General features: G+C 43.6%; 2 protein-coding genes across 2 annotated transcripts in view; one reads left to right on the forward strand and one right to left on the reverse strand.

Annotated features, from left to right (window-relative positions):
* Positions 1–152, reverse strand: part of taf1c (TATA-box binding protein associated factor, RNA polymerase I subunit C) — an 11,358-nt gene extending 11,206 nt beyond the window's left edge. The window contains exon 1 of the mRNA XM_080509702.1: positions 1–152. This exon is cut by the window's left edge and continues 225 nt beyond it. The gene's annotated coding sequence lies outside the window, so the exon portion shown is untranslated.
* A 694-nt stretch (positions 153–846) lies between these two features.
* The window catches only part of wdr7 (WD repeat domain 7), a 115,011-nt gene continuing 97,545 nt past the window's right edge, over positions 847–18,312 (forward strand). The window contains 10 exon segments of the mRNA XM_080510095.1: positions 847–972; positions 4,270–4,441; positions 5,952–6,058; positions 6,209–6,287; positions 6,622–6,796; positions 7,768–7,844; positions 8,023–8,142; positions 8,843–8,988; positions 9,427–9,529; positions 15,221–15,368. Coding sequence (XP_080366221.1) covers positions 4,283–4,441; positions 5,952–6,058; positions 6,209–6,287; positions 6,622–6,796; positions 7,768–7,844; positions 8,023–8,142; positions 8,843–8,988; positions 9,427–9,529; positions 15,221–15,368 — 1,114 coding nt within the window. The 5' untranslated portion in view covers positions 847–972; positions 4,270–4,282.

Raw genomic sequence — 18,312 nt, forward strand, 5'->3', positions numbered from 1 at the left:
GTATATATATATATTAAATAAAAACCCAGTTCCGCTTCTAAGCATCGTGACACAGCCTCGACCACAGCTCCGACACTCGTGTGTACGCACGGAATCAGCAGCAGCGGCCTGCCAATGTGGGAAAGTGGAGCTAATTCATCGGAAATGTGTTCTGGCGCTCAAAACACGTGTGGACTGCTGACCGAACCGTCAACCGGAAGTCAAGCTGGAAGCAACGCGAAACGCACACTGTCACTTCCGGTGTCTATAAATATGAAAGTATGGATATTTTAAATAAATCCTTTCAAAATGAAAGAAAATCAGTTATACGAATTTAAGTTCTGCAGTGAGGTCTGATTATTTGAATAGTGTAAAAACACTTTGTACTTTCCTCACTGTAAAGCCTTGAACATATTTTTATATTCTTATTTGATTTGACATCTTGTTAGTAGCGGGAAATTGAACTTTACATTATGTCATATTAATATTGTTTTTTCTGTGTGGCGAAATGCTATAAGGGATTGTTCTATTCTAGTCTATTTTATTCAATAATAACAGTAATTGCTGCATAATAGCACAAGGAAAGGGAAGGAAGAAATTACAGATAGATAATGTCATAATATATGCCTATTTTGTATTTTTACGGATATTTGTCAGTCCTTCAAACTGAGCATTTGAAAATAACAAACCAGCCATTTTTTCGTTATTCGTCTTTATTTTTGTATTTCTCGCCGCGGGCTGTAGAGGGCGCTGCTGCACGGTGCGCAGTAAAAACGGCGTTGTTTCATTTTGAGGCTGCGCAGCCTGCTGAAAATTCCCCAGTAGAAGAAGAGCGCTGGATCAGCTGACTGAACAGTCCGCTGCTTCTGGAGGACGAGGAGGTGAAATATCACGGAAAAGGGAGTGACTCCGGTTTGTTTCAATATCGAGCGAAACGTTCATTGACGCACCTTCCTCCCAGAGGGACATGTTCCAGTAGCATTGGTGTCTTCGGTACGTAGGATCAGTTTTATGACATTTTGTTTTGGTTCTGTTACCCTCGGTGCTAATTCCGGAAGTGGCATCATTGCGGTTATAGCTTAGTATTAGCATTAGCGCCTGTGACGAGGCTGCACACTTCATCTCTGCTCTGGTTTAACGTGAGGAAGCTGCAGAGTCCATCTCTCTTCTCTGTTGCTCTCCTCTACTGTTGTCTGCCAACGAGTCCCTGCATGTGAAGAGAAATGCTGCAGTGTGTAAAGGTTGACACTGAGTCATCAGTGAAATGTTGCACAGAACTGATCCTACATGATAAAGGTGGATCATTTGCGCGTCTGCGTAAAGGTGGGATGTGTATGTGCCGTTTTTGTCCCCAGTTTGAATGTGTCTTGTTGGCAGATCTGAGTCGTGACTGTCTGTTGTGGTGTATTTACAGCAGTGACGTCCACAGCTGACTCTGCTCTGGTGTGGCGCTGCAGTTTGAACACTCACATAATGAAAAATGAAATAATTTTTGAGCTGTGACTTTGTGCTAACAGCATCATGAGCATGCCGTGATGCAGTGCAGAGCTGGTGCCAGACCAGCGGTTCCCAACCTGGGAGTTTGAGACCCCCTGGTGAGGCGCGAGAGATCACATTGAGGCCCCTGAGACTTTTCTTGGTAGCAATGGTTCAGTACTGCAAACAGCCACTTTATGAGGCTGGGAAGGCTTAATTCTTGGTGGCAGAGGTTCAAGAAGGTACTGTACATGTTCCTCAGAGACTCTGGTCCATATTGAAACAATCTATCATGCATTTGTTTTAGATTTGCCGGCTGAACTTCCATATCCTGTTCCACCTTATCCAATAGAGCAGTGACCTCCAACCCTGACCCCAGGGTCTCGGTATCCTGCATGTTTTCACTTGAATAGAATGACTCTGTCACCAGCTCGACCCAGGTGCTGGAATTAAGCAGAAGAAGCCGCAGAGTCGCAGCGAAATGTATATGTTGTAAAATGATGCTGCACCTATTAAACGGCATCCACCTTCTGAAGAGAGTCAGCTGAATTCTGCTAACTGAGGTGATGCAGTCATTCATCCCGTCTAAAACATGATGGATATATCTGATTCATAGTTGGGTGTTCAGCTGTAAATGCACCTGTTGTGAAAGGTGAGGGTCCTATGCAATGTTTTATAAATGAATCCCCAGAACTGTCGAATAGAAAACACAACTATAAGTGATCCTGCACCTATTACACTAACAGGATATAGGGAATGAGCTCCTTTTTTTTAATATAGGCGAATGAATGTATCTATTCTGTCTTGTGAAAGCACTCTAACAACATTATGGGAGGGAGGGGAAGCAGTGAATCGAGGGAATATAACAGAAATATCACAAACTGAGGAAAGCTTGACGAAAAAGATAAAGAGAATTGGATTAAAGAACTGGAGATGCAACATAATAGGAAGTTTGATAAGAGACCTTTTGCAGATTATTCTAAAGATGTATGACTCTGAGTCTGATCACAATGATCATGACACCATGAACTGTAAACCTTGCTTTAATACAAATCTACCAACCTGGTCAAGACGAGACGCGTCTGAAATGATTTGGTCAATTCTTCTACAGGAAATACGGTACACTATAAAAACTCTTAAAGGTATAGTAGAGGATTTTCTTCTTCCGGGTGGATCATCAAAATAACTGGTCCTCGCAATTGTCAATCATTCTGGTGATATATGACGTAAGCCCGTCGTACGTGCTCGTCCCTGCGCGCAGCTCACTCCACACGGTTCTCATCATGCCAGTGGCCGACCCGACGCATTATTCTCGGACATTTTTACACAGTTTCACCCCCTCTGGTGCAAATCTTCTTGTAAAGTGAGCTTATGTGAGCAATGCCGACTTGTGACTTGTAAACAGAGCGTGCACGAGGAGAACTGGGCTCGTGCACGTCTCTCGCACGCGTTTTAGTAGGCGTTCCGTCTCAGGAGCAGGTACAGCGTTGCGCATGCGCATTTTTTTCAAACGGTGGAGAGGGCAGTTCTTTCCTAAAATTCCTGAAAATCCTCCTGTATACCTTTAAATACAATAAATCTCCGAGAACAGATGGGATTCCTGGTGAATTCTATGAACGTTTTCAAGAGGCGATAACACCTGTGCTGCCTCAAGTATTTTATCATCTGAAGACCCTTCCAAGATTTGGTCAGACGCCATCATATCAGTCTTTCATGAGGAATTATAAGATTTGACTCTGAAGGATTTGGACGGTCATCATTTACAGATTCTTACAGTTATATTAGCAAAAGCACATAAGTAATTAAAGTAGAAAACTGGATGTATTCCAAGGAGCCAGGGAACAAACACCATTAGGAGAATATGGGATAAAATATCCAGGTGAAAATACCAACCTGAGGCCTCGATGATGCTTAACCTTGATGCACAAAAGGCCTTCGACTGTGTGAGAAATGAAGCTTTTTATACCTGACGCTTATCAGCTTTTGAGTTTCAACAGAATTTTATAGAATGGTTGAAAATAATATACAAGGACCCACAATCACGGATCAGAGTTGAAGGCTGCTGCTCACATTTCCTCTTGCTCACGTGAGGAGTCAGACAAGTGGATTGGTGGAGTCCACTGTTGTTTGCTGTTCATATCGACCCACCGGCTCCGTCGATCAGCCTTTAAACATCTGGACAAAATCATGGCAACATTTTCAGGGCTAAATAAACAGGCAAGAATTAAATTGAAGAGACTGTTGGCTCCTCAAAATAAGGGGAACTAAATTGACCAAATCTCAGGAACTAGTATGGCTTGTTTCTATGGATAACTAAAGATAAAGATAGAATATAGGCAAAGCTCCACTGTGTCATTGGAATCATGACCAATTGTTACCAAGTCACTGTAAAAGAAGCTTAAAAATTCAAAATGAATTGATTATAGAAGCACTAAAGACTCAAAAGAAATTAAATATGTCAGAAATAGCCAAAAAGCGAGGTACCAGGTACTATGCATGGACCATTTGAGAAATGGACAAACAATGGATTATTATATTTTGCACACATTTTTAAAGGACACATTTTGAAATGATTTGAAAAAACTTACAAAAGGAATTTAATTGACCAAATACTGCTGCCATGTCTTAAATGGTAAATTGATTTCACTTATATAGCGCCTTTCAGCTGTGCTTTTACATGATTCACCCGTTCACACACCATCGTGCATGCATGAATATATTGACAGTATTTCCTACTCCGCCATTGGCCGACTTGCTTTTATATGTGCTCCTAATTCAATCAAATGGGACGTCCCCGTCCTTCTTTCCCACCAGCCTGATCACCACCATGTCCGGGAACAACTTGGTTTTACCCATAGTGCTCTGGGGACGCACGGCTCCCACCCACTGCATCAGCAGCCTGCTGGTGATGGACGACTTCAACACCATCATCACCGGCTGCCACGACGGGCAGATCTGCCTCTGGGACATGACGGCGGAGCTCAAGGTACCGCCGACCGGGACTGATCTCCTCCCAGCCTCCCAGTCCGTCCGGCTGGCAGGGAAACACTCCGAAATCGTTTGGCAGATTAATTTGAACTGTGGACCACCTCTTAATGAATTCATTATTTAAAAAATAAGAACAGTGACACTAGAAGTGGATCCACGATTGGGGGGGGTTCCAATATTGGAATATACATCAGAACCCTTAAATGCTCTCAAATCTTCCTTATACTGCTTTATGCTTGTAACTTAACTCAACATTAACTTAACTTAACATTCTGACGTGGTTGTCATGTGACTGTGGCAGGATGTGACTTCCTGAAAATGGTGGTGAGGCTAAAGTGTTCGGTTTGCACCCATTTAACATGTCTAATGCATCAATAACAAGTCCTGCATTACAGTTGACCTATTCTGACCACATTTTGTTGAGCTAATTAATATAAAACAATTTATGAAAATATGTCTGTGACGTATGTGTCGCAATAACAAAAATTGGAACAATACTCTCAAATTGTGTCAACAAAACTACTCGGGACAAAAATGAGGAAATGTCCATGGAAATGAAACATTTTCTTGATATCACACCTCCAGACAAAGTTCTGACTCCTCTGGAATATGTCAGAAGGTTTAGAACACCAGAAGTGCTTGAGTTGTTGAGAGAACAGACAACTTTGTACAGTGTATAAAAATCACAACATGGCTCAGTCATGGTTTTCCTTCAAATGTACCTTAATCATGTACATGTACAATAACGTTCCACATCACAGATCTTTGACATTTACTGGTATTATAAAAGAAAAAAACATCAGAAATATGTTCTATGTCGCCCACTTGGTACGTGGTGTATTGCACATAATATTCCTTTCAGGGTTAAGGCAGCTCACGTCAGCACTTTAGGGATAGATGTAGTAATTTTTTTTTATTTAATTCGGTCCTGTCTGTTTGGTAATGTGGCGTGTTTCCCCGTGTGTCATGTCATATATGTATTTTAATGTGATTTTAGTTTTTTTAGTTGTTTTTTTTGTTCTTTTATGTGCTATGTTTTACACGTATTAATTTAACTATGTGCGTCTGTGTTTAGCGGTATGGTTTTACCCCATGGGACTAATGGTGTATTCACACCACTGGATGTCTGTTCATCAATATGCACTGTCCCATTCAAGTAAATTAATAAAGAAAGAAACTTAAAGTTGGTTTGAAATCAATAGAAAGTCACTTTCAAAGGAGGCACATGGTGACCATTAACTGAGGTAACAGAAATCAAACAAGAGCCACTTATCCGTTCAAAACTTCCAAAACACAGTGAAATGTGGTTTGAAACTAGGAATAGAAATAAGATGAAACCCCGTCTGAACACATTCCCAAAACAACAGCTCGACAAATAGTCCCAAAAAAGGGTTCAAACTTTTTTTTAAATTCAACACCTGAAGCCCCCCAAAACCACACAGAAATAATCAGCTTCAAAAAATAGTTTAGAATTTAAAATGTAGATTTTTCTCTCCGCCTCTGTTCAGATCTGTCCCCGGGCCATGCTGTTCGGTCACACGGCCTCCATCACCTGTTTGTCCAAAGCCAGCGCCAGCAGCGACAAGCAGTACATCGTCAGCGCGTCTGAGAGCGGGTAACACACACACACACACACACACAGCGATATTTCCATTGCGGTTGCTTATTCGCAGCTTTTCTGAGAAAGAAAGCTTGGTGATCTGCAGCACACCGACAGAGGATTGTCTTCCAGTCTGGTCTGACACCCGTTTGTCCACGTCCGCAGGGAGATGTGTCTGTGGGACGTGAACGATGGACGCTGCATCGAGTTCACCAAGCTGGCCTGCGCTCACACTGGGATTCAGGTAAGGTGCACGCCGTGACTGAAATGCTGCAACACCAACCAGTGAGGACCGAGTGGAAGCCGGTCAGGGACGTCGGCCTCCTGTCGTTCCTACATCTGTTTAAACACAAACACCTCCTCCTTCTAAGACTGCATCTCCAGAAAGGGGAAAAGTCTTCTGCAGGTTTTGTGCAGTTTGCTCATCAAAAACACTGTCCATGTAGTGGATGGCATCATCAGCGTATTTATTCATTATTTGGCTTGGTTACATTTAAAAGGAAGACAATCTTGACAGGTATTATGTTGTTATAACATTATTCTGTAGGTCCTTTATGACAATCGCCATCTCCTCCCAGTTCTATCAGTTCACCATCGGCACTCAGAGGGAGGGACGGCTCCTCTGCAACGGTCATTACCCAGAAGTCCTTGTGGTGGACGCCACCAGCCTGGAGGTCCTCTACTCGCTGGTGTCCAAGATTTCTCCCGACTGGATCAGCTCCATGAGCATCATTCGCTCTCACCGCACACAAGGTGGGAAACACCAAGGGGTGACGGGACATTAATCAGCACATTATGGACAATAAATACATGGTACAAATGTACGGTGCAGGTTCCTGTGTGTTTTCGCTGATAAAAGCTGTGGGTAGGACTGGAAGTCCCACAAAATAATGGTAATGGTCGGGCGAGGAATCACTTTTCAAAACTTGTTTAAACTAAACTAATCCAATAAGGTACAGTATTTTCCGGACTGTTGAGCACACCTGGATAGAAGCTGCACCCGCAAAATTTAAAAAGGAAAAAAAAAAAAAAAAAAAGTACATATATTATGGTGCAATTTGATTATAAGCTGCAGGTGTCCACGTTGTAACAAGGCAGGAATAGAGGGGTTGATTATAATTTCATCAAGTTCAGCAAATCTGTCTTTCATAGTTCTGGAAATTCCTGCACACTGTGAGTGAGTCAGTGAGTGAGTCAGTGAGTGAGTGAGACTTTGAAAGTCATAGTGTTTAACACAAGAAATCAGTTCAGGCTCTAATTATTTTATAATAAAATGAAAATAATATGATGTTATAACTCATAGTTGTCGATTAAAAAAAAAACAAACCCAAAACAGTTTCAAAAAAGTTAATTTTAATGGAGTTCGTCTGCATCATTCAAGTCTTTCTTGACTCACTCATTGGACGCTTGTTATCCTGGTGTGCTTCCACCTAGAGGCTGAATGTGGAACTGCTTTATAAATGTTTCCCATTTGAGAGGAAACTCGTGAGTGGATGTCAACTCATTGATCTTCTGGCGTTCAAAAACGACATGTAGATGCTAGCATTTTTAACACAGCTTCGCTTACATAATATATAGAGTCGTAGCCCTGCTGTGTTTTGATGAATGACGTAGCTAACGTGACGCCACATTGTTGCCGCCAGCTGCCCCTGAAGTGCCGGTTGGATGCCTGGCCACGTGCAGCCTTGCTCACGGTTAACAGGAGTGGTTTTGTCTGTCCTCAGAGGACACGGTGGTGGCTGTGTCGGTCACGGGCATCCTGAAGGTCTGGATCATAACCGCCGAGGTCAGCAAGATGCAGGTACACCCGCCACAGATGCTGAAAACAATTGCATCAGATGGTGAAACGGAAGCGTTTTTTTCCAGACAGAAAGGAACTAAAACATGAAAAGAGAGACATGAATACCAGCGGTGCGTCCTGCTCACGCCTGACGTGTGTGTGTGTGTGTGTGTGTGTGTGTGTGTGCGCGCGCGCTCAGGACCTTGACCCGGTGTTCGAGGAGGAATCCAAACCCATCTACTGCCAGGGCTGCCAGAGCATCTCCTTCTGCACCTTCACTCAGAGCAGCCTGCTGGTGGTCTGTTCCAAGTACTGGAGGGTGAGTCGCCGGCGTTCCACACACCCCAGATCCCGGAGGTCCGAATTGGACGCCTGAAAGACGTGCAAAAGAAAAACGCTAAAGAAATGGTCTGGCGTCACAATGTGAAAGAGCTGCAGATGTGATGCGACATCAACACAATGATAAATGGTATACACGGGACATCAATACACATCTTGCTCAATTGCTTTAGAACGATCATTTGTCTTCAACACACTTTCCTAAATCACGCATGTAGAATAAGCTCCCTGTCAAAAAGCTTCACCACTCCTGTCCAGTCCCAGGCAAAGTTAATGGAAAAGGTTCAGCTGCCTTTTTCTCTTCTGACTTTCAAACCAGATATCGCCATAGAATGAGGAGTTGAAATAGATGCAGAACAACTAACAGGAGAAATCAAGTAAATCTTTATGAGAGTAAATTGAAATGACCTGACTGTCTCTATTAATACTATTCTATAGAGGGCTTCACTCTTCTATTGCCGCACTCTTTCAGAATACGAGGGATCACATTTCATGTCATGATTTCAACTTTGGACAACAAGAATGAACCTGCTGCTGTGAAAACTGCTGGCGCAGGAAGGAAAACACGTTGACTCTACTATCTATCGAGTAGTTGCGAGTCAGATCACCATCCCAATACTCCGTTATCATCGCGAGTTTATCTAAGTTAGTGTGTGTGTGTGGGTCTGTGTTCTTCTCAGGTGTTTGACGCCGGGGATTACTCCCTGCTGTGCTCGGTGCCCAGCGACAGCGATCAGTCGTGGACCGGAGGAGAATTCATCGCTGCAGACAAAGTGATCATCTGGACTGAAGACGGCTGCAGCTTCATCTACAAACTCCCGGCCAGGTGAGCCGCTCACGCCTCACACCTCCACTGTTTAAAACACACAAACCTCCATTACGATCTCTCAGTGGCGCTATAGCAGCGTTCTGCCGTCACACAGGGACATCTAGTGGTCACAGATGGTATGTACTGATATGTTTTGATAGAAATAATCCCGTGTAGAGTTTGCATGTTGCGCTGTGGCTGCAAGACATTTCTCCCAAGGGAGATTAATAGAGTTTGATACATAAATAACCTTATTTGCATTAAAACAGTGCATGGAAGTTTCATAAGCTAAAAAAAAAAGAATGCTATATTGGTTGTTTTAGATTAATTCTGCTTAATTCTCAGAAGTGAGGCATTTTCATAGTAGCTATTTTAATCAAAGCACCATAAATGTGTTTAAACATCCTGTGCAAAGTCAGCCTTTTGGAGCTCTCGGGTTTTGCGTGTGTTTTCCAGCTGCCTCCCTGCAAGCGAGCATTTCCGCAGCGACGTGGGCAAAACCAAGGAAGGCTCCATCCCGCCGCTGGTGTACAGCATCGCAGACCGCTCAGACAAACAGGTCAGGAGTCGGCGCACAGAAACGCATGGGGAGCGCTCACACGTGACCAATGCCTGCAGGCCGAGGCACACGTCACGCCTCAAACCTTGACCGCGACCAGAAACTGGTTAAGTCGCTGTCTAGCAGCAGATTTACATGGTGCCGCTCCCAACAGTTTGCACCGAATCACACCAAGAAGTGTTCATAGAGAAGGAAAATACAAATTTGACACCTGAATGTGTTCATATTAGGTCTTATTTAGTGCCACTTTTAGCCGTCTTTGGTGTTCTTACTATCTAATTGGCAATCGAATTGTGATAATCATGAAGAAAAGGATTAATTTTCCACAAATCCCCACGAGAAGTCGTGCTGATTGAATAGTAAACGATATCGTACGGCACATTTATGCTTGCGGTGCTGAAGCGTCATCTGAGGAGGCGTCGAAGCGGCGACTGGTGGAGTTGGTGTCAGAGCTCCGGAAAAATCCAGTTTTCCTCCAACGTCTGCTTTATTTTGGGTTAAATTCTTAGCGAAAGGCAAAAGCAATCCTCTCACTGATCTGCACTTTGGCTCAACTTTGAGTTAACTCGCTTGCCAATGTTATAAACGGTAAATGTACATTTCTTTCTGCGTGTACTTGTGTTTTACTGCTTCTGTTCCATTTTGTCTGTGATTAGATGAGATCTATTTTGATTGGGGTTGACTTCAGACACGTGGACGAGCTGCACTGCGTCCGAAAGAACAATGACGTCACTTTCTTTGTCCGCCTCGACATTGTTTTGTCCTCAATAAAAGCTTCTGCGCTCTTCAGTTCAGTGGGAATCTGAGAACTGAGTTGAGAAAAGAACGCTGCAGCAGTGAAAAACCAGCCTGGTTATTGTGGGCGGTGGGATTGACGACAACGACATGCTTGACGTTGTGCAGATTGATGTGACAGGCGATAGCCCAGAGAACAGAAACATGGTGGAGAGGATTTCTCGTCTTTGTCCAAAAAGGTCATATTGAATAATATTACCTTTTTTTTCTTAAAAAAAAAAATAAAATAAATTTGTTCGGATTTTATTGAAATCAATTTTATGAAATTTAGATTTTTGCCTTAGCCAGGACCTGGGGGGATTGGAAAGAAAGGCTGCAATTCTGCATTTCCAAAAAAAATTCAGTTTGTTTTGAACAATCAGTTTCAAAAATTTTTTTTAAATGATTTCCTTCCAGCCTGGAAGCTGGCAGTCAGACTCAGACTCTCAGTCGTCCAGCACACAGGTTGAATGAATGAAGCCCTCCTGAACCCAAACTCCACGCTGAATTGGTCCGAGAGTCCGAGGAGTGTTTGAACCACCTTGAATTGGCGTTCACCAAACATTAGAGTGATGAACGCAAACGATGACTTCATCTCTAAATACATGAACTGCGTTATTCAACAATTCCACCACCATGAATATAGAATAAGTGGACTGAGCCTTCTGCTGTCAGACAGGCCAAATACTGTTCCTCCCGCGATGTTATTAGATGCATTAAACAGTGATGACGGCTGTTTTTTAAGTCTTTTTTTCCTCTCCGAATGCACGGAGATGCTCAGTCCAACCCCGCCCAGCTTCGCCACACCCCCCACTCCCAACACACACTCCCAGTGTCCATAAACACTCACACATCATGTTTCCCCCACATGAAAATGCCAAACCTATTAATAGTACGAGTCCATTTATCAGCAAGAGAGCCCTATCCAGCTCTGACTGTGTGCGCGGGGAGGATCGTCTTTTCACAGGGAGCAAAGCGAGCCGTTTGTTCTCGGTGAGTTAAAAGCGGGTCTGGACCGGCTGGAGCGAGCTGCTCGGCCTCCTCTCTCGACGTACTGCGGGCAAAACAATGAGAAGTGTTGGTTCAGTCGCTCTCCGTCTGGATTCGTCTTGAAGCTCGCTCTCCGTCCACGTGTCTGAACCGACCACGTCATTATTGAGTTGATCTGTCCTCGTTGTGTGTGTATTTATGATTTGTTGTCGATCCATGTCTCGCGTGTGCATTTAGTTGTTTTTGTTGTTCTGTTCTCTGATTGCTGCCATGCGCTCCTCCCTCCTTCGACCTCCTCGCTCCTCTCAGACGGGAGGTGAGGAGGAGGAGGAGGAGGTGGTGGTGGAGGTGATGTGCCTCCCTGCCAGCGGGTATGACTTGGAGCTCTACACCCCAGAGGTGCTATACCGACACCAGCCTCTAGAGGCGCCTGTAAGCCCCCACCCCTCCCGTGGACGATGCATCCTGGAAACAAAAAAGCAGGAAAAAGAAAAGTTCAAACTTCTTGGCTGAGCTGCAAAAGCTAAAATTGATAAAAAAACAAACAAACAAAAAAAAAATGGTAAACATCATGTTTTTGGTAAATATTAGAAATGAAATGTGGGCTAAATGTTCACACAGCACAGTGAAAGGGCCACAGCAGAGGTTTAGTGTGTTTTAGCCTGTTACATAAAGCATTTCACTTAATATGAAGTATTTTCCAGCACTAAGTTTCTGAGAATTCGTTGAAAAGTACAAGTACAAGAGTGGGATTGAAATACTAGTTACTGCAATGTAACTACATCCTTCAATTATCCCACAATGTGTTCATCTAGTTACATCGGGGGTGGAAGACTTTTTTTTCCTAATGAATTTTTCTTCCACTTCACAATTATGTGGCACGTTATGTTTGCCGATCACACAAACCCCCAATAAGAAAAAACATTCACGTATGTTTTTGCGATGTTCCAAAATATGGAAAAGGTCGATACTTTTGTAGATCCCTGTTGGCGGGAAACCTGTGACCTGGTCCTTTTTACCATCTCCGGACATCAAGCTGTGTCCGGCCTGATGAACACCAGCTGAGGTGTAGATGTTGATTTACGAAGAATAAACGGTTTTGAAAAAAAAAGATCTTTGCCGCTTTGCAGCTCGGCTAGAATGTGACAACTGAACGAGAGGAGTGGACTAGAAGACCTGCAGTGAAAAACGCCGATATTCACCCAGCGGCTCGCATTCTTACTTCACTGTGCGAATAAAATACTAAGTTAGACGAGTGTCCTTGTGAGAAGTGAACAATGGATCTCTGAAGTGTCACAGATGGCCTCCAGCGGGTTTAAATCTTGTGTTCAATGGTGTTTAGAAACTGCTGTTGTCCAGCCTGTGAGGAATCTGAAGGGTCACTTGTATTTATTGAGAGAGAAAGAGCTTTATTTAAACATATGAAGCTGTGTTATTGGCATTTAATGTTGAGTTTTTGGTTATGAAATCCCTAATTCGAATCTGAAAGAAATCCCCAAACTCCAAACTTCATTCTCCATTAATCCACACTTCTCAGTAACTCTTCTTTTCTCTCTCTCTCTCTCTCTCTCTCTCTCTCTCTCTCCAACATGAGAGCACAGCGCCACACGCTGTTGCACCAAAACACTACCGACCGGAAACCCCGCCTATCTACAAAATAAAAGTTCCACCACTGTGGTGGTCAGTTAAGGTCATAATTCACCCAGTTACAGTGGGGCGGTGGGGAACTTTATTTTGTAGAGAGGCGGGGTTTCCGAGCGGAAGGAGTTTTGTTGTTACACAATGCGAGCTCTCCGTTGGAGAGATGAGAGAAAAGAAAAGCGTTTGTGAGAAGTGTGTTAGAATGGAAAATAAAGTTTGGAGTTCCTTGCTGAACATAACCAACATTTTATTTTGGAACAATTTATCAAAGTATTTATGTTGGACTTATTTATTGAAGTATGTCTGTCGCCTAATGTATTTGATTTATTTCTTGTTTTCAAAAGCTTGAGTGCAGTGCAACAGTTTAGTTTTTAACTTCTACATTACAAGATATTTGTATATATTCCAAATTCAAAGACATAATCATGTACATTATCATGATTTCAATATTGCCCAAAGTAATTTGTTTCCATAATGGCGCAGCCGGAGCACAAAGCCTTTTCTCCCGCCAAACAGAAGCCCTGGACCTCGCACATGAATCTAATGTCGCTGGGGGTGACACCACTATGAGTCGGAAGAATAGAAACTGTGGCTTCTGGGGATTTTAAGAAACAAAAAGTGAAAGCACAGACGAACGGCAACTGAAAAGCAGTTCAGTTACTTCATGAGTCAGGGGCGTTGGAGTCGTGGTGGAAGCAGGAGTGTGAGCCGCTGAGCGAACGATGGTGGACGTACACTGCCCGTGGAGTCTGCTCCGCTCTTCGGTTTTCCTTCCTGCCTGACGTGACGGACTACTGATCTCACTCCGGTGCACATGACTTCACGCTCTCTTCCCACTAAAACCCAAACTCCTCCTCCAAAACGCACCACCCCCCCTCCTCATCTGTCTTCATCCTGATGAAGATGCATGCAAAGTCCCTGATGCTTCTCATCCCCAGTGGCCACACGCTGAGTCCTCCAGCCTTATGACGGGACACGGTGCACATTTACACGGCTGCATTTAGCTTGTCACTGTAAATAGCTGCTCAACTTCACAAGGAGCAGAGACTATAGATACAACCTGGAAAGTATTTTATGTCCAGACGAGAGCGAATGATCTTTCTCTGTGTGACTTTTCATTGTGTGCTGCCTGCTTTTGTTTGTTTTTGTGTTTTTGTCTCTTTTTTTTGGGGGGGGGGTCTGCTGGTCAGGTACCACCTTTAGATTTAAACGGACTGCAGTTAAAAAAGTTAGAAGCAAACCCAATAGGAGAATGGGCCGTTAGGGGGCACTTTGCATCCCCCTCACCGCCGTCCCAGCAGCACTCAGATGAGCTGAAGGAACCAATCGGACCACACACCTCAGTCATCGTCTGCTTGCTCACCTCTTCAAACATTATAGCTGCAGAGAGGCCAGAGATTCACAAGCTCTCATCAAGTTCATCATTATCATCTCCCAAGGATCACCATGATCTCTTTTTCCTGGGTGTGGGATTTTCTTCTCATACTAGCAAGTTGAAATGGTGGACTCTTACCACAAGGTCAGCTAACAGACTGCTCCCGCTCACATCCACATTAGAATTCACCTCAATTGTAATGTAGGTTTCCTGCACATGTCGTTTGGCCTGAGGGATTCCCAGAGCCTCCTTTACCAGTGGAGGGTTGACTCTGCTTCACACGCCAGTGGAGATGACTTCCATCTTCAGGCACCCACTCCTTCGGGAGCAAATGTGTCTCGGTGGAGAATATTTTGACATCTCGACAGGGTGACATGGGCGATCAAACCTTCAAAACTTGTGATTCCAAACAATTGACCAGCTGAGCCACAGCCCTCCCAGTTAGACACCAGTGGAACTGGTGTTCCAGGAGAAAGCATGCGTTCATATGAATCAGGCAGATAACCAGGGCAAAGAACTCTATCTTTCCCATGTGCCACTCGTAGAGAGGTCCGAGGACCCTCACACTGGGTGGACTGTCTTTCGTCCCCGGTGAAAAGGCAGGACTGTGGTTGATCCAGTCGGTTTTTCTTCTAAGATGAAAATCCTCCTGATCCAGAGATGTGTGGTTCTGCTTTTCTGAAGTTTGCTGTGTGACATTGCAGTTTGTGGACTGGAGAGCAAAACCAACCATTTCAGCTTGGAACCAGAACCAAAACTAAGCTAACAGAGTCCAAAGCGTCTAGTTTGAGATGAGGTGAAGGATTTTATGGCAGTTTGAGTGTGAGCAATAGTAGCTGGTGGGGGGGGGGGGGGGGGGGGTGATTGGATCTTCAGTTCTCGGGCGTTGACTTGTTCTTTCCATTCTCCAGCTCCTGATCTGTCCTCCAGTCACTCGCTTCTTCTTTGGCCGGCGGGAGCCTTTCCATAAGCTGCTGATCCAGGGAGACTCTGCAGGCAGGCTGTCTCTGTGGAGCATCCCGGACCCCTCGCCCCCGCTGCAGCGCTCGTCCTCCACAGGTACTCACTGCTCGCACCATGCTGGAAGTTTCAGAAAAGATCAGTTCACCTGATGACCGCCTCATGTGCTCGGTGGTGGTCACACCCCTGTTTCTTTCTTCAAAACTCACGATCTCTTTCCTTCTCTGTTAATCAGTTAAAATGTTTAATTCATCATGCTACTTTTCTGTGAATGATTGCGGTGAACTGCACTTTTAATTTTTGAAATTTGGTCACATTGTGTCTGCAGAGCATCAATACACAATACATGGAAGCATCATTAATCACAGTTCAGCTTTGTGACGTGTGTTATTGCGCATGTAAATACTCTGAACAAAAATATAAACACCTGGTTTCTGCTCCCACTTTTCATGAGCTCAGCTCAAAGACGCAAGACTTCTTCTATGTACATAAAAAGCCTATTTTATAGCACAGGTGTGCCTTAGACAAGACGCTGCCGAGTCAGCATCTTGATATGCCCAGGGCTTTTAGTGGGCCGGTAAGCACCTGTAAGAGATGGTATTTATTGTGTATTCCAGTACACATTCCATGTACTGGAACTTTCCGTGGTTTACAGACTATAAGCCGCTATAAATTTTTTTTCACACACTTTGAACCCGGCGGCTTAAACAATGTCGCGGCTAATTTATGGATTTTTACATGTTGACGAGCTTCTTGCATTAATGCATGGGGTGATGCGTTCGGGTGCATCACGTAACTCCGCCCTGCTGCAGTTCCATGGCTGACCGGTCGTCCTCCTCAGAGGAACGTCTTCCTCATCAGGATCACAATCGGCAAATACTTAATCAACAGAAATGAAACCCTCATTGTTTGTGTGTTTTTGCTGTAATTCTCAAAATATGCACTTAAATGTCACATTGCTATGCGACGGCAGCCAGTAGAGCCACACGCTGCACAACGTGCCCTTATTTTTTCTCTGAACACCCTTTGAGTTCTGCTCATGGAAAATGGGGGCAAAAACCAAGATGTTTCGTCCATATTTTTGTTCATTGCATTTCGATAATCACTTTGCAATGTGTTTTCAGCACGAGCAGAACGTGTTCAGAATCTTTAATTGTTATTACCATGATGTGGAATTTAGTGAGAAATGCAGATGGGGAAGCCACCGCCTACCGCCAAGTGAGAGCTAATCTGAAATATGGCATCAAAGCGGCTAAAGGAAACCAAACACTCAAAATTAAAGACAACGTCAACAACAGTGATCCCAGACGTATGCGGAAAGGCATTCAAGCCACAACGTCAACCTGCCTGTCAAGAGCAGCCTCTCACTGGCTCAGGACTTTAATCTGCTCTTCGGTCGGTTTGAACACAACAATTACGACGGAGAGGCTTCCATGCTGTTGTCACAGGAATCCCCAGACTGACAGTGACCACAGATGAGGTCAGAAGGGCACTGCAAAGCGTAAATGGAAGGACAGCCACTGGACTGGATGGCGTCCTGGTACATGTCCCTCGTCCATGTGCTGACCGTGATATCACGTGTTTTCTGCACTAGACATTATTGCACGTTCCTTATATGTAGATTACTATATATATATAGTATTTTATGCAATTTTCTATCTTACGCTTTTATCTTGTGGTTCATTTTATTTTATTTTTTTTAATCTCACATTTGTATCCTTTCTAATTTAACTCAGGGAGTACCACCATACGTTTGTTGTATTGTTGCATAAAGCTGTGCAATGACAACAAACATCTTGAATTATGAAATGAAGTTCTCTGTAGGGTCGAGTGGAAAGAGCCCATAAAAAGCTTCCACTTGCTGCACAGACTGTAAATTAATATTTACTGAGACGCAGAATATACCTGAAACCCTCCGTGCCCGGGAGTGTTCAGGGAGACCTTGAATAAATGCCACAAAACTACTGTGAAGAAAAGAGAGCGAATTGGAGAATACCAGCTGGGAGTAAAAGAAATACTTGATCAAGTTACAGACGAAGAATTGCCCAATACACACACAAACCTAGCAAAAGATGTTTTAAGATTCGAGAGGGAACAAAGCAATAGTGTGTAATAATAATGATCAGTGTGGTGAAGAGTTGTGAGTGAACTATAGTCCTTCAGTAGAAATGAAGGAGGGAGATGATATTCTCTTCATCTTGGTTGTCCAAGATACCCAAAATTGTCTTCTCTACTCTATTTTAAACCGTACTAGAGTTACTCTTTGTGTAACTGAAATACAAAATACCAGCGTATTATTGATAACTTGCACAAATCTGTATTGTTGTCTTGTCGTTTTGAAGCGTCGACTGAGTTGTTAGCGCCAGTCTGGTTCACTCACTAAGTTCAGCTGAAAGAAGCGGGAGGAAGATGCTCTAAAGTCTGGATTCCAGCACGTCTTGAAAGGAACGGCTATATGAGTGAATGAGGAGAAGAAGCCCATGGTGATCGCAGCCCGCTACTGTGGCTCTATGCTAATGCTAATGCTAACGTCACTTAAAAGGACAAGTTCCATGTCGCGGTCAGGATGAGTCGTCTCCACATCAGTGAGGAGCTAATGCTCACAGCTCTGTAATAAACCCACAGAAAGTTAGTGTTTTATATTGGTAATCAGTTACTAACGTATTACTATGAACCCTTTATTGGACCATGTTTTGTATCTTCTTGATTTTTTCCTGTGTCTTTGCATTCATGCTGCAGCTGTTTAGTCTGAAGCTTCAGCTCACCTGACTGATGGATTTAACTTAAAAAGATCATGAACTAATCTGGGAAATCTATGCAAGATAAGTAAAAAAAACTAAAAAATAAAACTGAAACTCTTATAAAGTTATATTGAGGAATTTTTGCAAATGGCACATTATAAAGGACAGCGGTTTCACGTAAATGTCGTGAGAGACGTAACTAATTTTACATCGTTTCCAGTGGGAAATGTTGAAATATGAGTGATTCGAATGCTTTTTAGCAATCGGTGTTGAAGTGGAGTTGCAAAACGGTTCCACTATTA

This window comes from Blennius ocellaris (assembly GCF_963422515.1).
Source record: "Blennius ocellaris genome assembly, chromosome: 15".
Taxonomy (NCBI): domain Eukaryota; kingdom Metazoa; phylum Chordata; class Actinopteri; order Blenniiformes; family Blenniidae; genus Blennius; species Blennius ocellaris.